A 21,977-nucleotide genomic window follows, 5' to 3' on the forward strand; every position below is an offset into this window, starting at 1 on the left:
CCTCCTTTTTTTTTGTAGGTGCTTTTCTTTAATTGTATTTGTGGATTTGCCTTTTAAATAGGCAATTGTGACTACATCCTGAGCCTGAGTAAGTTGCCAAGAGCAGAGCTTCATTTGAAAACAGCAGAGTAGTTAAATGGAGCTGCTGTGACACCCAGCATTTATTGTTCTTTTCATGGGAGTACCTGCAGGTGCTTTACTTGGGCAGGTGCTCTTTTGCAAAACAACACGGGTTCATAATAACACTCTACCCCAAAGCTCTGCACAGACATTAACTATTTAGGCCTCTGAACATCCCATGAGTTGAGTGCATCTTCATCATATGGCGGTAAAACAAAGATATCAAGCAGCTCTAGGACAAAATTTTTTAAGTGAATATGGGGACTGTATGCCTTATTGTGGATTTAGTTTCAAACATCGCTTTCAAATGCTGTAGCCTGCTTTCTGGAAGCGCTCACTCTCTGCGCTTTTTCCGAATCTCAAGGTTGCATCGAAGCCCCAGGTCTCATGTGGAAGTCGGGACCGCACTGCCTGGACCTGAGGCATGCTTGGGCAGCACCGAGACAGGAAAAATACTCAGACCCTGTTTTGCCTTTATACCTGCCTTCCCTAGGAATAAGCAGACAGTAACAGCTCACCGTGCGCCTCTTTTCATGCTCTCTGCCTCAAATGCAGCACTATGTGACTGGAAGATGTGGGGTTGTGTGACGAGGAATGAGAAATCAAGTGTTCCATCTTGAATAGTTTGCACAACTAGAGTGAAAAACCTTCCTGGCAGCAATTTAATTTTTAGCTTCTCACTTGTCCCTTCCACCATCTCGGCAAAATTTTAGGTCTCCTTATGCTTTTGATCCAAAGCTGAACCTGTGGGCAAAGACAGCTTAGGACAGGAATATATATTAGGAGCAGGTCTGCAGACAAATTGAACCTCACTGAAGACTGTCCAGACCTTGGTGAGGACACAATGTCATGGCAAAGCTTGGCTGAAGGTTGCTGCTGTTTAGTTGATTGGTTTTTTGAAAAGGGAGCGGGGAGGGGGAAGGATGAGGAAGGTGAGCAGAGGAGACCAAATGACATGTAGACGAGAAGGGAAAGCCCTTATTTTCCTGCATTTCTGAGCTGTTTTGCCCATCCCTAGCTCTGATCATTTGTCAGGATGATGGAGAATGACCCGGCTAAAGAGCTACTTCAACATAAAACATATACTGACCTGGAAAAGGATTAGGGAGTGTGGGTAAAACTCGTTCTAAGGGGGGAAAAAAAACAATAAGCAACATGCAGGAGAAAAGGATAAGCCACTTTTCACACCAAGCAAGCAGCAGATACAAACCTGATAGAGTTGTCCATCCCCAAGTTAGATGAACTAGAGTAGGTTTCATATACAGAGCATTTTGCTAGCTACATACCTAATACACATCAACATCCCCCGGGACTGGGAGTCAGAGAGAAGTCATGTGAAAAACTAAACAAATAATATCCACACAGCAAGAGGGATTAAGCACCTGCAGTGAAGGTAATTGGATTTGATGGGCCGTATCTCCCCTCTGACTTTCAAGACCACTCATGTCATCACACTACAGCTCCTCTTAGCTACACCTCTCTCTGGAAGCTAGTCTTGGCAGAGAGGTGAGTTGTGGAAGGCCTCCATGGGTAGTTGCTGCCTCCCCAGAACCTTCTCCCACAGTGGGCTTCTTGACAGTGACAGGTGCCCTGAGGATCTGAGCATGGGAGCAGTCACCCTGGCGAATCCTCAAGGGCATTCTGCTTCTTTTGAGCTTTGGTCTTCTAGGGGAACAAAATTTTTGCAGACTCATCAACCTCCAGTTGTACGCAGAGCCTGCTGCTTTGTTTATAGGGTTTTTATGATGTGTCCTCACGATACGTCACAGCAGAACTTCGGTATATGTCACTGCTGGCTTCATGCCTTGCTTCTTCCACACAAGGATCTCAAAAGAATTGCACAGACACTGAGGGAAACTGGTGTCAGAGACCTCAATCTGAGGCTAACAGTAGTGTTAATTCTGTTTTACAGATTGTGTGGTTGATGCATAGAGCAAGAAAGCAATTTGCCCAAGGTCAAATGCTGAACTGCTGGCAGAGCCAGGCGCAGAACCAAGAATATAAGCCCTCCGGGCCTGACTCTGATCACTGGGTCTCCTTTCATTACCTTCAGAGCTTGCTGGATGCCTCATACTGACTAAGTCAAGTCCCTACTCATGGAGCGATCAGTAGGCAGACACTTAGCTGTAGAGATATGCCACTATGCAACAGCTGATAGGCCTGGGGCAATGAGTCGTCTCCTGGCTTACGTGTAAGGATGGTGCTAAGATCACTGCTGATGGACATAGAGCTTGGCAGGATACATCAGTATTCCACTGTTACTCTCTGATCAACACAGGCCCAGCTATTTGGAGGCCAATGCTCTTTATACAGCACCCTTGGTGCAAAGAGCTAGTTTCTGACTTGCTGGAGTCCACAGGGACCTAGCAGGTCAGGCCCATCCCTGTGACGCTGGCAGATCTCCTGCCCTCATGGTGGTAATAGAGCTGTTTGAATCCACAGAAGGCACAGGGGAGATTGTCTCTTGCCTGGAAAATACACGGCTAGCCTGGATCTCTGTGTTTATGTAGCAACAGGGGACTATTGTTCTGCGAAAGCAGGCTGTTGTGCTGACATGACTTCCTTGTTATTTAGTTTGGTTAAATAACTCAACTCCCCTTTACCTTCTTCCTGCACAGCAGGCTGCAGACTGCACAGCATAAGCAGTTAAAGCAAAGCACTACGGCCTCATTATCATGCTGCTTTCTATTCAAGGACTCTACCTCTGTTCCCCTCAATGGCTGCCTGCTGCCTTTATTGCTCCACCCTGGCTCATTAGCAGTGTCTCAGCCTTGCCCCATCTGGCTGTCACCCTAACCACTTTCCTCCTCTCCTGAGTCTCCCCATTATTGACAGCCCCTGGGAAAACACAGGATTTGCACTACGGGCTGCTAAGAGAGATTTAGGCCACGGTTACACTCCAAACCCTCGCAACAACCACCATAAGCAAATGCTCAGGCGCAACAAAGTGTGGGCAGAGACTTAGGAGAAGGGGTGTAAGTGTTTGCACACAGCCAGCAGTTGTGCCAGGGTGCTAACAAATAATGACACGTTAGAGGCAAGTGCCGGGTCTTCTAGGGAACGTGCCTCTTGCTGAGATCAAAACTGCTGGACTGTAATGATAACTCTAACTGAAGCCTCTTGAGGAGGCAGGGGTGGGATCCTGTCTCCTGCTGCTTCTATTTGGCACGGGCCTTGCCAGCTGCTGCTTCACCTCTGCGTTTCCTTACTCCCTGAAGGGTGCAGAGGATGCAAGCCGCAGAGGATGCGGCAGGGGACCTGCTGAGGTGGCAGTCTCCTGTAATTGAGACAATTTAGCCAGCAGGACTGCATAAGGATGTGTGGCACTGCCCTGTTGTCTCCTGCTTTATCCTCTGGGATGGGCTAGCTCTGTGGGAGGCAGAAGTCAACTCATTTGGAAAAGCTTTCGTTTCTCTTCTCTACCTTGCTAGAATGCACCAGGTGCTGTGCCTGCTTCTGCCTGTTGGGGTGTATGTGTGCTTGCTTATACATCACAGGGGTGCGTTTGTATACTCACGTACACGTAAACCTATGTATCTATATGCTTTTACAGCAGATGGGTAGCTGGTATATATACACATATTTACACTTTTGTGTAGCATGGGTCAAGATACAAATTGTGACTTTTATTCATAATAGTTTTCATAGCGCTCTGTTAGGTGACTGGAACAAAAAGAAAACACGTTCCCTCCCTCCTAATATACTCAGGAAAAACCCCTTTCCCTTCAGTTGTGGCACTACTTTCACCTCTGTTGCTCTGTGATAGTAGCCCTGGCTTGGTGACTCTGTCAGGTAGTTTTCACAGAGATCTGTGTTACTGCCTCTTTCCTAGGCCTCACAGTATTTTGTGCTTGGGGGGGTTACAAAACCTGTTCCTAGGCTCTGCAGACCTGAATCAAGCTACTGGCTCACTAATGCTGCAAAACATGGTCCTGCCTCCCAACTGCTCATATCCACAGATATGGCTTCCCCTCTTGCATGGGCTCTGGTGTTTTGTTGAGCCCTTCCATGAACTAATACAGCTAAGTACAATAACAGAAAATGTTTCGGGGCATTTCGAGGGTGGGCGGTAAAGCTCGGTTACTTTTTCACTGGTTTAGCAGGTTGAACTGTCTCAGTGGGCTGTCCACTGAGTACCAGAATAAGGGAAACAACAAAAGCATGTGGCAGAGAGCAGGGTGAGCAAAAGGAGTGGGGAGGAAGGGATGGCAGCAAGCTATTAGATCAGTTGTATCATCGACTGTACCTGAGTACCCTCTCTGCAAATATATTCCATACTGCTGCTGGAGACAGGTTCCTGGGTGAGACAGACCTTTGGTATGGCCATTTTTATGTTGCTGTGAACTCAGGCTCCAGGAGTGAGGGGTGTAAATCTCTCCACCTACAGCAGGCAATCCTGCTGCTACATCCTTTAAAGAAGATCACTAGCTCTCTATTCATACAGCTCAAGGGAGCTGCTTTTGTATTTTAATGCATCTTCCATCTATGGCATTGACATCTACGGTACTCGGTCTCTCCGAGAGTTTTTCAATGCTGGCTGAGATTTCTTCAATGCTGGCTGAGATTTCCTGGAATGGTAGTCACCCATTTTTCTCTGTTGCTAAACTGTTCTTTCACATCATTTTGCTAGCGCCCCTTCTGCCCTCCACCTGAGGCAAAGCTGCCAGCACCTCATTATTAACTCTCCCGTTGTTTCTTCACTCCTGGCTGCCATTCTTTTTTGTGCTGCAATGGGACACTGAGGAACCATCGCTGTATCTGCCTCCCTAGTGGGATGTTGCCCTGCAGTGAGCTTATTCTTTATTTAAAAAAGAAATAAACCCTCTGATTCTAGGGATAAAAAACACTCTGAAGTATGTGAGTATCTGCTGTACCTTGCAAAAACTTGGCACTGCTTTATTTTTTTGCCTGGGTGTGTGGCTGGGGGTGTGCATTACCTGTTATTTCAGCTACTGTATGATCACTGCAGCAATTTTTTTATCTGGGCTTGTAGGTTTTCTCAGCTGCTTTATCTTTATGAGGCTGGATTCCCTTCATACGTTTCCCCCCCTGATTTCTTAACCTTAGAAATAGCAGCTGTAGTCTGCCTGAATTTATTTTTCTTCTCTCTCTTCCACACTAACTAGAAGGAGACCAGAGATTTCCTGAAACAATATGAAGCCATTGCACACTGAAGAAATAGGGATTAACTCAGGAACAAAAATAAAAGTTAGAAAAGGTCTGCTGAAAACCATCAAATCTCTCTGAGCTCCTGTACCTCCATTTTTCTAGCTCTTGTGAAGTTCTCTAGTGTTTTCCAGCATAAATAGGCCTAGAATTTCTAAAGTAAAAATGGTAACCAAAATTCAACAACTTGAAAGAAGGAAAGTTTTCTTCATACACATCAAAAGGAGGCTAAAATAGGACCCTTGCTCTTGCAAGTCATCTTTAATAGTTGCCACATTTCCTCTTGGAATAGTTAATGGTAACTTCGCAAGATCTCCCTGGGTCTCTTACAGGTTCTGCCACTAATTTTACGACCATGGGTAAACAACTTCTTCACTCTGCACCTTAGTTTCCTACTGCAAAATGGTGCTAATAACACTCCCCCATTTCTAAATAACTTGTGATGTTAAAATATTCATTGCTAGCAAATCCTTTGAGATCCTTTGAGGTGAAGTTCTGAAGTCAGGCAAAATGCTTTTCTAGCAAAACCAGCCCCCCCAGCTAAAATCACATGTGCATACATACATTATTGAATTTCATCTTGTATTTTGTTTCAGTGATGCATTTCAGCTCAACTGTGTAACAGGAACCAATAGAGAGGGCCAAATTTAGAATCCAGCCACAAATAATGGATTCTATACTTAGCATTATATTAATATCAGCAAGAACAAATCTGGAGTATTTGAAAATTGTGTTCCAGATTGCTGCCTGAGGATTTTATTTGAATCTCATGACAGTCACAAGACCAGGGTGAAAAGACTTTCAAAGTAGAAATTTGCTTTGTGTGCTGCAATGCTACAGGAAATCAAATATATGTCCTTTTATGATAAAATCTGTTCTTTAGAAAAAACTTTCCACAGAATACACCCAAATTTTGCAAAAATTCAAACTGCCATGAAATAAATCGAGGTGGTAAACAAAGAATGCCAATGGATATATCCTTTTGCACTACATCTGTTAAAAAATAACCAAACCAAAACGTTGTTTTTCTGATGGTTTGAATAATCTCACCACACACAGCAGGAACTAGACTGAACTGCATCCCATACTAAGACTGCTTTACACAGCTTATCTTTTTTTTCTGTTTAAAAGGACACACAGGTCATAGCCTGAGTGGTTTAATTCAATTTGGGACTGCCAGAGGAATACAGCTCTAAGTCACTTTTGCATCTAGGTGTCCATTCATGTGAGCAGGTCATTCTGCTGCAGACTATTTCTAGTGGCAATAACAACGCGTGGTCCAAGTTGATCCCACATTGTGGACCTGGAATCAGGAACTGTGTTTTGAACATGCCACAGTTTGTACGTGTGCATGGGCGGTAGGTGAGGGGCAGGGACTTTGTTTAGGGTCAAGTTTGAATCAGCTGCAAAATTCAGAACCAGCAGGTAACTCTGCTCTAGAGTTTGGTCTAGTCACAACTTCTGTCTGTTTACACTTACTATGACAAACTCAGTAACTGAAATGCAGCAGAATGAGATCCAAGGAATTTTATTCGTATTTCATCTGCTGATTACCTTTTCCCCCCCTGTTCCCTATGGTATGCCCCTTTAAATCATTCTGTCTTTTCCCACTTCTTTCCCTTCCATTTTCAAACTAATTTATCTTTTTCTTGACTCTCTCTTGTTCTCCTCAGGCTTGGTGGCTAGTTCTCTCCATCTCCCTGAATTACTTGTCATTTCTCAGCTGTCATGGACCCTCTGAGCCCTGGCCTTCTGTCTCCTTATTAAAGGGGCTGTCATTCTAAAGGTTTTGTTTCCAGCTTTAAAACACACATGTTTTTATTATTTTAACAAAATCTGACTTCAGCAAAGAAAGTCAATCAAAGGGCTTGACTGTACACCTTTTAATTTGGCTGTGTTTGGGTTTCATGGCAAGTATGAGCATGTAGGTACCTGAAGCAGAGCGCTGAAAGCCAGTTCATGGCTGGAGGTTTAGGGGTGTGGGGGTGGCAAGCGGATGCTTTCCTGAGTATTGGTCACTGTGTGCTTCCTGCACAGCCTGGTCTTTGCAAGAGCGACCTGTACCTCCCTTCACCCTCTCCCATACTTACTGTAAAGGTATAGGCTGGCATTTGTGACGCCCAGCTTGTTGGCAGCCACACAGGTGTAGTTCCCGTAGTGTTCCTCAGTGACATTGGCCACCATCAGCAGAGACTGGGTCCCCGTGCTCTTTATCTCCAGACCGTTGGCGCTGTTTATCCTGGGAAGACAGGAGAAGAGGTGTGTAGTGCAGTGGCAGCTGTGTGTTGGGAAGGAAATCACTGCCCGGCAGGCAGTAAACTAAAGCCATTCAGCTCAGCTGGCAGGTGAGGATGGAGGGAGGCAGGAAGGAGACATGAGAAGAAAGAGACCAAAGAAGGCACTGATGGAAAGCAGGAGAAGGGAACGAAAGGAAGAAGGAGCGCAGTGGGGCGAAATGCCACTGAGTAAAGGAGTGGAGAAGCAAGAAGAGACGAGGAAAAGGGAGCAAGCCTTTACCCAGCACCGACTGACACTTGGAAATGAACACACCATGGCCAGCTGAGGGCTAGTCTGTACTTGAACAAAAGGTTTTTAGTGAAACACACCAATACATGTGTTCCAATATGTGCATATACCAAAGCTGAGTCACCTCTGAGCCTGTGCACACAGGTTGGGTTAAAAACTTGGATAATAATACAACCCTCTTAATGCCAGGTAAATGCTCAGGTATAAGGGACAGATCCCTTTTCTCATTTTCTGTCATATGCAAATCTGGGTGTCCCAGGTCACACAGATGGGAGAATCTTACACCTCAGCAGCTCCTTCGCCTAGATGAAGGCACCTAGAGTGCCATTACCTACTTGGAGACTATCACTGCGTATTTTTTGTCTATATCATGGACTATTTAATGCATGAACATCATCAGGAAGAAAGCACTATTGATGTCTTATTTGTGTACTGGCCCACAACTCACTTAAAGGCAAGAGCTTTCTCCTCCTCTGCTGATCCTTCCTTCAGCATCCCCAGCACAGAGAGGGATTGCCTCCTCCAGCCCTGACCATGCTGTCTCTGCCAAGCCTGATGGGACCATTGCGACTTACGTGGTTTGTGAAGAGTAATATGTTTGAGGAGAAGAGTTGGGGAGGATGATCCTTCTCTAAGGATCCTCTATTGAGTGGACTGAAAAGAAAAGAAGGGAAGACATGAGCTAAAGGTCTTACCTGGTATCATCTCTGTACCACTCAAAATCAGGTGTGGGCACTGCTGACGCCTCGCACCGGAGTAAGGCTTGTCGTCCCGTGGCCGCTTCATTGCTCTTGGACTCTGTGATGGTGGGAGGGTCTGCGGGAAGGAAACAGGTGGTCACTTCACACACTTCCAGGTGGAACGAAACACTGAATCATAGAACCATAGAATGGTTTGGGTTGGAAGGGATCCTAAAGATCACCTAGTTCCAATCCCCCTGCCATGGGGCTGGCTTCCTCACGCAAACCATTCAGGCTGGTGGAGGGCCACTGCTGCTGCTTGCTGTGACACGTGCTCCCCCCTGCTCCTCTGGAGAACACCTGCTCTTTGAACTCTCCCTAATACACCGTGTTAGCATCTCTCCTTACGCGTGTCTCTCTTCAGCAACACTGAGCAAAGTTCTGTCATAAATGCATAGGCATACGCAGGCTGAGTTAAGGTTAATGACAGACTTCTGTAATTTATGAATATTTACCTGTGGAACTCTAGTTCACATGGGCTCATCAGAGAGAAGAACATGAGAGAGAGGCTTCATCAAGGGTAAAGGAAGACAGTAAAAGGAATAAAGCAGGAATTTAACACTAGCATGAAAATTATTTTCCATACTACCTCTGTGCCTAATGTCAAACCTGTAATAAGAAAGGAAAGGACTGAGGCAACATGTATGAGACAGAAATACATTCATGGCTTAAAAGGGAAGAGCTTCAGCAGGAGCTGTGGTGCAACTTTGAGAGCCAGACCACTTGTTGAGGCACTTCCCTTAGGTGCCTAAGGCTACAAATCCTGCCCAATTCTTCCTGGACATCATGCTCCGTCACAGGCTCCAAGAGGGCTTGCTCAGGATTGCTCTGTGTGAAGCTTGCCCTCAGCCCAGCACGGTGCTCCCACCTCTGCTTACTTTGAAGCCCAAGAGTTGTGCCATGGGCAAACAAAACTTGGGAAACATATCCGTGTGCTCTGCTGGAGCTAGGTCTCAGTGCTGGCTGGGTGCTGGTTAGGATAGGTGCTAGCATCTTCAATCCCAGCCCCATGTTCAAAATGTTAAGCGACAAGCTTCGTATGTTAAAAGGCAGAATTATTTCCACCTGGCTGCTGAGAGGGATGAGGGAATAAGTGCCTTGTCTCTCATCACTGATACTTGCATACCCTGAGATTACGGGGCCACAACCCAGACAGCTACTTTGCTGAGTCTCAAGTTACCACAAAGCAGACTGCATGTACAAAGTACAGCTCTGCCGTTTGTATCTATCCCAGCACTGAAAGGCCAAAAAAAAAAAAAGAATCAAAATGGATTAATGGATTGTGTCAGTCAAAGCAAAAATAACTCTGGAAAATGTATGGAAAAAAGTTTGTTTGTGAACACATTAGCCATCTCAATGTGATCCCTTTCCTGACCTTAATCGGGATTTTATGCAGGGCTTTAGGGATATTGCAGTGCGCCCTCTAACATCATAAATATTAATAAGTGTACATAAATAGGATCCTACATTCAAAGGCTGTGGGTTCATGTAAATATTTTAATTTGGAAAGGAGGAGGGGTAATAAAAGGATAGTGAAGGTGATTTTTTAAGCATCCTTCAATTTTTTGGTTTGAGCAGTGCATCTTCTTGCTGTCTGCAGAGAGACAAACCTCTTCCATTTCACTGAACCCAGTGCAAGAGGTAAGCCACAAAATGAACAAGCACCTTTCTACAGGCCTAGAAAATGACCCTGGCCGGTCTGTGCTCCCTGGGCTGCTGCCAGGGAGCGCAGCCCCTCGCTCTGAGCAGTCCCTGCCTTAGCCGCCCTCCTCGGCTTTTTACAGGACAGAGCCCAGGCAGGTGGACAAGCCATACCTCAGCCACCACCACTTTTGCTAAGGCACTGCTGGCCCCGAGGCTGCCTGCTCAGCGAAGGGCAGTCTGCTTGCTGCGGTGCTCTCCCAGGAGAAGTGGCAGGCGGTGGCCCTGAACAAACCAGCCTATCGTACTTAGAAAGCAGCCCCTCTGTGTTTAGCTGTTTGCTGCCTGGGAAGCCAGGAGTGGGTTCCCTTTAGCTGTTTTGACCCCCATTCTTCCCCAGGCCTCAGTTTCCCTGTCTGTGATGGGCGAGGGCCATTACTCGGGAAGCCTGAAGGTGGTAGTGTGAGACCAAAGCAAAGCGAGGATGCTCTCTCCCGCAGTCCGGGCTGACAAGCTACAGCGTCAGCGGATAGTGAGAGATGGCCAGGAAGCTCTTGAGATTGGGCAGGTCTCATTTTTCAAACTTAATGTAGTTTTCCCACTTTCTGCTGCTTGTGATGTAGTTTAAGGAAGCAAGATAAGGAAAGATGTATGCAAATGTCTAGCTTTCATTCCCCAAACAGGAGTGATTTCTTTTCCTGTACATGGCCCTTATGACCTCTTAGATTTTTTTCCCTGCGTTTCAAAAGAAAAAATCTGTCCTGAAGGAATTTAGAAGTTACAAATTAGGCCACATAATAATATTATAATACTCTATCACATTATATTTTCATCTATTCCAACAGTAAAATTGTTTAACTATAGCATAGTTATTATGAGTTGAAATGAAGTCAAAATCAAACATTCTGACTTTATACAAACAATCTGTTTCAACCACGTTAAAAGCATCGTTGAAATTATGTTTCACAGAAATATTTGAAAATATTAATTGGTTCTTATGGAATGTCTCGAGTTTATAAACTCAGCTGTTTTTGACAGGAAAAAGCCCTCAACAGTTTTAGTGCAGAAAATCTGCTACTGCAGTTTCACATTTATGCCAAATTTGGCCCATGAAGCAGCCGGTACTAAACCACTGCCACCCAATTTCTAAGGTAATTATAAAAAAAGTCTGTGGATTCCGAAGATGCTGCAGGGAGCCTATAAACTTGGCTTTTAAGCAAGACAGACAAGTTGATCTGATGTGATGGCCCAAAGGGAAAGAAAGAGACACAGAGTAATAACGGTATTAAGAGGTGCTAAAACCACCTATGCTGGCAAATTAAACTGGGATGGGCTGAAACATTTGCTGCCATCAGCTCTCTGCCCTAACCCACACCCTGAGAGTGCTACCTGTGAATCCAGGCTATGCATATGCACCCTGAAACACGTCTGTAACCATCTTCAGTTTCAGTTTAAGTTAACATTCTGGTGTGTAAACTGAAGAAGGTCAGGAGAGGATATACCTTCCATTCATCCATCCCTGCTGCAGAGGTATTAGCCTCCAAGCAAGGAAACAGAGCAAGTAGACGTGGATATTCACTTTCAATCACTCCAGTGCCAAATATAAGCCATAAAAATATGGAGGTGGACATATACACATGTAGGATTATAAAAGTAATGGCAGTCTGAAATATTTTGTGTCACTGTGAGAGGAGCACGCCATCAGAGTGAAGTGGACATCTGTCTAAGGACGTGTGGGCGATGGGATCAATGCCCCACTCCTAACAGCTAACTGTGCCTCTCGGAGTTTTTGGTGGATTGCCGTATCCTTTTGTCAAGCCCCTTTCTGTATTGCATTGGTGCACGGAGGGTCTCTTAGAGAGGGCTTTATGCTAATGACCTGAAACCAGCATAGAAGTCAAGTTTTTGCATTAACACATGCCTCTACCGCCTGTCCCCCCAGGCCCCTGGGCTGTGATACCCCTGTAGGCACTGCTAAGATGGCTGGGTGCAGGCAGGCGTGTGTTTGCTCTGAGCCAGCTGAGCCCTCCCTTATCTCTCCTTGCTGCCTTGCTGAAGCTTCTCTTCACGCTACTGTTCTCCCGAATATCAATGAGTGAAAACAAGGCATCGCCAGCATTTCTGAGGGGAGAGACGGGACAACTCACAGCTCCTCTCCCCCTCTCTCTCTTTTAAATCTCTCTCTCTTTTTCTTTCTTTCCTTACCAGGTTTAAAGCACGAACTATACACTGCGACACGCGTCTGATTGCAGTTCCCTCAGTGCCCCCCCGCTGCCCATTTCAGATCATATCATATAAATCCAGGAAGGCTTCTCTGTTTATCCTAAAGTCACCACTGCCCATCACCCATGGGCAAAGCTCCCCCTGCTTGACGTGCTCCAGTTGCGATGTACTCACAGTTCACAGTGACCCGGACTTGCTTGACATCTGCTGAAGCAACCTCGTTGGCAGCTTTGCATTCGTACTTGCCCGATTGCTCTCGCGTGATGCCTAGGATCTCCAGATACTCCTCCTCGCCTTCAAATTCTCTGCCTGGTAGGAGAGAAAAATACAGATGGTGGCTCTGTTAGGCATTCAGATTTGGGAAGTCTTCTGCTTAATCGCTATGAAGGCACAATCACAACGGGGATTCTGCAAATAAACAACAGTCATGAGTGAATTCAAAGTTATATTCAGAAGCTGTATCAGAAAGATACTAGCATTTTATTTAGTTATGGAAAACTTGGGTTCTGAAAGTCTGTAAGAGAGCATACAAGCAGTACCAAACTGTTGCATCTCACAGGCTGTCCAGGCCAAGAAGCAAAATCTCCACCATGTGAGACCAGAGTAAGTTCACTGGTGTGATGGCTGAGTACCAGGGGAGGTTAGTCATGGGCTGGTTCAGGGCTAGCAGGGTCCTCGGATGCGGTGCTGTATTGTCAGCACCCTTTTTCTCCACTGCAAAACTGAAAAATGCCTCTCTGTCTCTCAGAGCAACCACCACCCCGAAGCACCATCGATCGGATCGAGCTACCGTTAAACACGGCCAAACTGAGAGAAACAGAGTGTAATTTGATCCGCAGAGACCAATAATCATCATGAATCCCTGATCTACTGTACATACGAAATGACATATTTAAACTGTGCTGCCTCAGTAACACAGTTTTGAAAGCAGTGACTTGAGCGTCGGGGTTACAGCCGGGGGCAGGAATCAGGGGAGGTCTGTGGCCTTGCTTTTAATTCACTGTATGACCTTGGGTGAGTCACTCCCTTGCTCTCCCTCTGTGAACTGCAGCTAATAGTCCCCCTCTCCCATCACCTCCTGGTCAGAGGAGGGCGGTGAGGTTAACCCATGTAAAACACATTAGAATTGTTGGATGAAAGGTGCTAGGGAAGCATGAAATATTAGGACTGGTATATCTACCCTATTCCTTTGGAAAGCAATGTAAGGCTTCTCCTGGAAAGAATCTGAACCACGTTGGCAGTAGTGTAAAGGGAGATGCTTCCCTCCTCTGAGAGGGCTGCAAGCACTGGTTTGCAGCATGCAAAGCCACAAGCCCCAGTGATGTGCTTATGTATGTTTAAGAAAGCGTCCCCCAACCCCCAAAGGGTAAGAGCCAGATTTAAAAAAAAAAAAAAAAAGTCAGCTCACAAGGGCTCCCACTCAGGTTCCTCAGAGAGCAGTCAGTCAGATTTTCCAAAGCAACTCTCCGCCCAGAAGACATTTTCTGCTCGATAGGTGCCGAGCACTTCTGAAACCCTGCCCCACTTCACATAGGTGCTTAGAGTTGTTTGATGGAGTTCAAATAGTGCCTGCGAGGACGAAGCTGTTGTCCTCGGCTCTGCGGCACTGTGTGAAAGCAGTGGGGAAGCCCTGTCTCCGGAACTAAAGTTCCCGTGGAGCCACCCGCAATGAATCCCACCACTCAGGCACAGGCTTGCTGCAGCGTTTTGTCCAGGTCGGGCTGGCTGCATACACCAGCAATGTCACTGCGTGCGTTTCCCTCCTGCATCAGGGACAGACATTTCAGCAACTTCAAAATCTGCTCAGAACTCTGTCCCTCGCACAATTATTTTTTGCCCTTTTTTTTTTCCTAGGCAATTTTCTGAACCATTCTAGGGGAAAACCACCCCCCCGTCACGGAAACTCAGCATGAAAACAGCAGTGTACCTATTAAACTCATGCAAAGACAAGGTTTCCCCTCTCCTTCCGTGGGGCTAACCAGCAGTCCCTTTTCCAGCTCCTACCAGATGTTCAGATGAGTGGAAATCTCATTGCTGTGTCTAAAACCTACCACTGCTTTGGTGCAGGTTTTCACATCCCCTAACAGTCTGCTGAAGGGCCTTATGACATGTCAGCAATGCATTTTACAAGGTAGGGAGGCAAAGTTGGCTCCTGCTGCCCAGCCAGTGCTCTGGGACGCTGCTCTCAATGCTCTGCTGTGTACTGGGGCTGATGCTACAGGGAGCCAGTGGAGAAGGAAGCAGGGTGGGATTTTCACAGGTACTTTTTATCGCTATAACTCATAAATACATTAGGGAATCTTCACCCCTGTAGGACCAGAGTTACATGAGTCACAGTACTGGAAGGGACTTTGGTCACTATCTAGCCCATTCCCCAACCTCAAGGCAGGGCAGATGGGTCACGTCAGGGAGACAGCCATCCTCTGCCCTCCAGCGGCAGAGACTCTGCTGCTGCTCCAGACAAGCTGTTCCCGTGCTTTGCTGTCCTTACCACTACAGCAGTTTCCCTGAAGTTTGACCTGAGTCTCCCTTGCTGCAATTTAAAGCTATTACTTTTGTCTTAGCCACTACAGACAAAAGGAACAAATCATTCCCTCCTTCTTGGCAATAGCCTTTTATCAACTTTTAAATCACTTATGTTCCTCCCTCGGTTGTCATCTTTTTTTTTTTTTTTTTTGGCTGAACATTGCCAGGGTCTTTCAACCTTCCTCCATAGGTGAGGTTTTTTTTAGACCCTTGATCATTCCTGTTCTTTCCTTTTAGACCTCTCTGACAAGCTCACATTTTTCTGGAAGTGCAATATCCCAAACTGAACGCAGGATTTCAGATGAGATGTTACCATGGCTGAACACAGATGAAGAATTGCATTGCAACTTCTGCACTGTGCTGCTGTCTGTACAGCCAATACATTGTTTGTGTTTTTGTCATAGCATGATTCATTTTTGGTTGGGAACTCTTTTAATTCCCAGATCTTCTTATCACATACCACTACCTGCTAATAATGCTCTTTGAAAATCCCACCCCCAATTTGAGCTGACAACCAACACTCCCCTCCTTTCACAGCAGCACTCCCAGTTGGTAGGTCAGCCAGTTGACTGGAAAGTTAATCAGACATCAGGGAAAGACTCACAAAGAAAAGGTTAAAATGTAATTTGCCTCTGCTTTGCAAATCATTTGCTCTGCAATTCTCCCTTGTTTATACACAGGGTTCATTCCAAGTGGGACTTGTTTCTCCTGCAATTTGCCCTTGTCACAAGACTGTCACTGTAATGAAAAGAGGGTTGAGGGTGACTTAACCAGCTCTAATGGAGTGGCACCCTCATTAAGGGTGCTGTTAAGTCTGTCTGTCAGAGAACCACATCAATGGAGCTCCAAAGTGTCATAAAAGGATATATACTTTCCTAAGGGAAGATGTTTTTCAGCTATTCCCCTGCATATATGTATGCACTTAAAGTCTAAACTGTACACCCTGCCCCCTGGGACAGTTTTCACAGCTATACACAACCCTTCCCAAGACATGATGAGCTGCTGGTTTGCCCAGTGGAGCTCTCTGGGAATGAGTGGAAGGGAGGACTTCTGTTTCAAAAGGGCATGCCAAAGACATCAATAGGCCTATTTAGCTCCTCATTGCCCTGCTCCAGGATACAGATATGAGTGTAACACTTCAGGGAAAGTTTCTGTGATGGTCTCTTGCTGAAATATTGGTAGCACTGTTCCTGTCCCTGCACTGGCGACCTGTTCTGACCCTGGGCATCAACATTTTGTTACAAGAACTCAGCTATTCTCACTTGCAAGACAGACCCTTTTGCTTGCAGCTCTGTCCTCTCTAAGAGTACGTTAACCATTTCTAACAAAAAGCACTTAAATAAAATCGAGGTGTCATAGTACAGATCAGGGAGAGGAAAGATGTATCACAGTGTGTTAGAAAAATGTCAGGTTGTGGTATCTTGCACAGAGCTCTAGAGATGTTTTCACTAATTCACCTTGGCAGCCAGATTAGGTGAGTCATATTAACTCTAACCTCTAAGGCAAAAGGGGGGTAGGGGGAGCAGGAACAGAGCTTTCTACACTGAGCAAAATTACAGATGTTTCCACGCAGGAGCCAGCTTTGGCAGGGAGCTGATGGTTGTCACTATGCAGTTTATCAAAGCGGAGAGGGAGAAGGCTTGGACAATGCTCTTTGGTACCCGTAACAATGAACATATTCTCTTAGGTGAAGAGAGGGACTGCCAGTTCCTGGCAAGCAAGCCACTCCATTCCCATTAAGAGAAGACGTTTGCCTTGAGCATGTCATCCATGGATGAAATCCTGACCCTACTGCCAAACCTTCCTCACTGACAAGGTTTGTCCCCCGGCTGTTTTATCTGGTTCAGTACAACCTCTTCCCGGTGAGGGGCCTTCCAGGTTTCCCTGAGGCGGATGGCTCCTCATGCAGTGCAGCTCTTTTCATCCCAAAGCATCCCTTCCCATGACTCCAGGCAACCTTCTTCCCTGCAGGTTTTTTGCCCTTCACATGTTCCTAGTTAGCTTGGTTTGTTGCTGCAGCCCCATTAAACACCATCTTGCCAAGCTGTAGCTCCTTAACTCTATCCCAGTAAATCAGAAAGAGGAGCTTTCTGCTCTGGAAGCTGGAGATAGAGAGTACGAGCCTGGGAGGCTTGACAATCAAACCAACAGGGAACGACCCCGAGCAGAGCGAGCCAGGCGTCTGCTGCTGCTCGGAGCTGGCAGAGCCCTTTTTGCAGAGGGATCTGCGGCAGACAGCTTTGATGTGTGCAGGAGGAAGGCTTCGAAGGCCTGCTTCCATCAGCCACATTTCCTATCCCCTGGTTTCCTAACTGGACCCAGTAAAGTAAATAATGAACCCAAACAGCAAACCTGCTCAGCAATGCTAGCCTGCTGGCGAGAAGTCACCCTCTCCCCCCCCCCCGCCCTTTGGAGACAGCCTTGTAGAACCCCATAGGCTCTTTATATTGTCCCCTGTTGATGTGCACACCTGCCTATGCTCTCATATATATATATATATATGAGAGAGAGATAAAATAAATATATATTCTATTCTATTCTATATTTTATATATTACGTATTTTATGTATTTTTATATATATAAATCCCACTGTGTGTGCAGAAACGCAAACTTACACCTTTCCCATGTATTTATGGGTCCTTCCCACCTCTGCCCAAATGGCCCCTTGCACTGGCATGCACCATCACTCTTCCCTTCCCTCAAAGGCTAAACGCTTCCTTTCTAGAAATGACGCACACCCAGACAAAAAAAACACTTGTACTGTGTGCAGACAGCTCTTTCAGCTAGTCAAGGGACCGGCAATGCGTTCAGCCACGTGCTCCATCAGAGATGCCTTTCCCTTCATGCCCTAGTTCCTTACATCTCCAAAGGGGAAGCTAGTCTGCAGAGGTGGTAGCCACATTTTGCTCCATTCTCTCCTGTTTGTGCATCCAACACTGGGCCCCTTCTTGTGCAGAAATTACTTTAAATTACTTTAGGTGGGGGTTTTTTGTTGTTTTTTTTGTTGGTTTTTTTAATACTGCTGTGGTCTTTAACTAAAGTAAAGTTCAGATCCACTGAAAGTATCTGTTTGCATTTGGTACATGGAGAAAGAGATCAGATACCCTACTTCTGAGTTTGTTTTCCTTCCAAGATTCTTTGTAGTTGTGAAGAGGGGAGAGCAGAAGGGGTTACGCCTCTTTGTTGGGCCCTTCTCTGCCTAACACAAGATGCAAGGGGATAAAAAAAGACTGCAAATCAATAAATGCCATTTGAAGTTTTTTTGTGTGTAGCAACTTCCAATGCTGAACTGCAGTTTTGTTCTCTTTGCACTCTCCATTTATTGTTTAAGGTTTTGCTCACCTAACTTTCCTCCTTCCCTCTGTACCTTACATTCCCTAGGAACAGGCTTCTGAAAGACAAAAATAGCTAAGGGAGCCTTTGACATATTTTTTTTTGTTTTACCTCCAGCTGGGATTTTTTTTTTTTAATGCAAAACTTTGAAGTTTTTGTTTATCAGTCTCTGTCTGCTCAGCCATTACAGATTCCAATGAGCTTGGCAATTTTTTTCTGTCCCTTAGTTGAAGAGGCTTGTTTTTAGCAAAGACATCAGTGGAGAGCAGCAGATGGTGGATGAGCAAAGGGACAGCTAGTGCTACAATGCTACAGCGAGGAGGGAAGGCAGAAAAACTAGAGTGGCATAGGAAGTGGTGAAAATGGGGAAAGCTTGAGAGAGAGAGAAAAAGAGATGGAGAAAAAATACAGGGGGAATGAAGACAGGGACAGTGGCCAGGAGACAGAAATGAAAACAAAGTGAGATTCTTCAGTAAGAAAAAGAGAAAAAGGTAGTCAGCTAGTGACAACGAGAAACACACTGAGACAGAGCGAGTGAGAAAGACGAGAGGCGAGATGGTGGCAAACAGAGAGATGTATGGCACAGAGAGAGGCACAGACGTCCCTTGTGTAAAGGGAGCCATGAAATAACAACTGCCAGAGGGACAGGAACAGAGGGGTCACATGTAGTAAGGCAGTAATTACTCTGTTTAAGCAGCAAAGCACAGCAGGGTATTTATTGTTTAAGCTGGCCTCATGCCTCCCATGCCCTTAGGTCTGTAGCTATTACACATAAACCAAAAAACTACTGCAGTGCCAGGGAGGGCTCTGGCCGGGCTCCGGCTTCATGAATGAGAATGAGTCAGATCAGGAGGAAACACCCTGGCACGGTTTCCTCTGGCATTCATGGGACCTTGCTCATCAGCAATCACATTTTCTCCTTAGGAGCAAAACTGGCCACCATGCCTCCCGAGCCAAGGACTGCACCCGAGGAGCTCCCCGGCTGGGGCAGCACCAGTGCCTGCTGGCACAGCCGGCGTTAAAAAGCCTGTGATTTTGTGAGCACTATCTCCCCAAAGCCCAGCATCTAGCATGCAAATAAAACCTCCCAGGTTGGGAGCAGCCTCTCCAGACTGAAGGATGTCTCTGTGCTCTCTCTCGAGGGACAGCACTGACCAAACCCAGCGGGAGAGACCACTTGGGACGACTCGCTGTCGCTGATCTCTCTTCCCAGGAACTGGAAGACGAGAACTGACAGCTCAGACGCAGCTTGCATCCCGGCCGTGGGTGCATGTCAGTGGGGGCCGTCTGCTTGAAGCAGCCACAGCAGGTCTGCCGTGTCTCTGAATTTCCACTCCCTCTTCACTCCTATTCATAAATGACCACTAAAGGTCATCACACTCTCTCACACACAACCCTGACTGTGAGCACGGAGCAGGTGTGCAATATACCACAGCATCTCAGCAACTGATTAGATTTTCCATTCAAAATCCACATGTGAACACAAGAAAGAAAGGGAACCATCCTCTGAAAAAAAAAAAATCCAACCCTGCTTCAGGTCAAAGCCTTCTGTGGCACCAGTGGTTTTCTTTTACTTTTTGCTGAACCACAAGAAGGAATTAATGTTCTGACTCAACTTGAGATACAGTTTCAAAACATTATTTCATGTCAAAGAAAATGACCTTTTTTTACTTTTTTTTCCCCCAAATTACTTACTGAATTTAACCCAAATTTGCTAACACTTTTTTTTTTTAATGAACACAAACAGCATTTTTCAGATAGACTAATTGCTCTTGAACGAAACTTGGCTTTGATGCCAATGTGTAAAGTAAATTATGAACCATGAGGTAAATTAAGTCATTTAATGTCACAGCTACAATATTATACTCCCTAAATGTTGCATGCTGCAGTGTGAGTTGTCATGACTATGCTACCAACCATCAAGCCTTAATTCTACTGCCAAAAAAATGACATATAAACAGGAACAAAACAATACTTGCACTGCTTCTGCATCCCCAAATTCCTGTCTGCTGCCTTTTGGAGGTTACTTTACAACATGAGGTAGAGGGCATCATTAGCTAGACAAACCACTGAGATGACACCAGATCTGTGAGTGTCTTAAGAAGGCAGGAGTTGGTGAGTCCTCAGGAGTGAGGGGACCATGCTGGAGCAGCTAATAAACAGAGGTTGGAAACAGGAGGCCTGACAAAGAATTGCAGCCCAGGCACAGGGGTTATTCAATGTGCACACATCGATGGCAGCACGCCAATCTCTTGCTCTCAGCAGTGTGGTCAGCTCTGTGGAGAGCTGTGCCCTCTTCCTCCACCACCTACAACAAGAAGATGGGCCAGTGGTTGCCCCTGGCAAGAGGAACAGCAGGGGGCAGGGGAGGGGGGAGGAATCAATTGGTGTTTGCTTCCCACTGTGTTAAGCGCAGGAAGGTAATGCAAGCTGAGAGGTGATGCAGGGTACCGAGTTTTCTTACATGTCAAGGAAACCTATGAAACGCAATTAAAATACAACAACAAGCAGTCAACTGTTACAGTCTTTGGTGACTCTGTCAGCTGGTTTCCTCTCATTTTGCCTCACGTACTCCCTTCCCTGCAAGTTCTCCTATTTCGGACAAAGTACTCATGCTCTCGCTGTTACACAGTTTGAAAACAAGTTCTTCCTCACAGACCCAAGACCAAAGAAAAGAACAAGCCCCATTTGGGGCAAGTTCCACAAGAAGCCTGACTGAATCATATTGTTACCCGCCTCCCAGTGAAGAGCAGGGATGGACTGCAATGTAGTTCCTTGTTTAATTCCACAAATCCTTATGTCAGTCACAGACCTTAGGGAAACCTCATATGAGTTTTTTACCACTCATGATCAGTGGTACCAACTGTACCAGTCTGTCAATCTAGGAACTATAGGGTTGGTCTGTGCTTGGTGGCATCTTTGAAAATCCTTGTTATGTTCCTTACAAGAGTCTTATGTCTCCCATAGAGGAAGATGTGCTCAATATACTGTTGTGCAAGAAACAAGTGGCTTGCTTTCATAGGCATCCATGAAGACATTTCCCTGTTTTCAAATGTAATGGGTTTGTTCACTTCTGTCTTATGTCCACTCATAATTATGTCATCAACTTCTTGGGATGACAGGGTAAGAATGAACCCAGAACTTCAACCTAACTTAAAAATTACAAAGAAATTAGAAAAAAAAAAACATCAGAGATTGAGCTTAGCCCACAGATTCCATTCTTTCATGTTTGAAACTTGGAAGAAGGCTTGAGAAATTACAAATTGGCCCAAATTTACTTGAAATGGGAAAGAGCATTACCTTAGAAGCTTACACATTGCTATGGCTCTTTCTCTGAAAGCTGGAGCCAAACATTTCATGGCCAGATCACACAGCCCCTGAATCTCCTGTACTTTTTCAGGATGGCAATTCCTGTAGCTCATCCCCGTTTTCAGCGAGGCTACTCTGACCGCCGAGTTCACAACTAAAACCTAAAGACCGTGATTTCTGTATCAGGCTGGATCTTGCCACTGATCTTTTACACAGCTATAGTTTTCAACTGAGGAAATGAGGTCAAAGAGTTAAGCCACCCCTCAGCAAGATTTACCCTTTCAAAAACACGTCAGTGTGTTGTGATGCCTGGCGCCAATATTTGTATAGGTGGATTAGCTCCTTGAAAAATCGTTTTGTTTGCTTTTCTGTTGACCATTCTCCTTGCTGCA

The 21,977-nt window shown here is 45.7% G+C and overlaps 1 protein-coding gene across 2 annotated transcripts in view; it reads right to left on the bottom strand.

Moving 5' to 3' along the window:
- Positions 1–21,977, bottom strand: part of LSAMP (limbic system associated membrane protein) — a 317,646-nt gene that overhangs the window by 16,398 nt on the left and 279,271 nt on the right. Inside the window, exons 4-7 of one of the 2 annotated variants that reach the window (XM_086464283.1) lie at positions 12,591–12,725; positions 8,508–8,628; positions 7,377–7,525; positions 1,211–1,246 (exon numbers count right to left, since the gene is read on the bottom strand). In XM_086464283.1, coding sequence (XP_086320409.1) covers positions 1,211–1,246; positions 7,377–7,525; positions 8,508–8,628; positions 12,591–12,725 — 441 coding nt within the window. The remainder of the gene's footprint in view (positions 1–1,210; positions 1,247–7,376; positions 7,526–8,507; positions 8,629–12,590; positions 12,726–21,977) is intronic. The other variant, XM_086464288.1, reaches the window with a different exon arrangement.

The sequence above is a fragment of the Leptosomus discolor genome, chromosome 1, assembly GCF_034619465.1.
Source record: "Leptosomus discolor isolate bLepDis1 chromosome 1, bLepDis1.hap2, whole genome shotgun sequence".
Classification (NCBI taxonomy): Eukaryota; Metazoa; Chordata; class Aves; order Leptosomiformes; family Leptosomidae; genus Leptosomus; species Leptosomus discolor.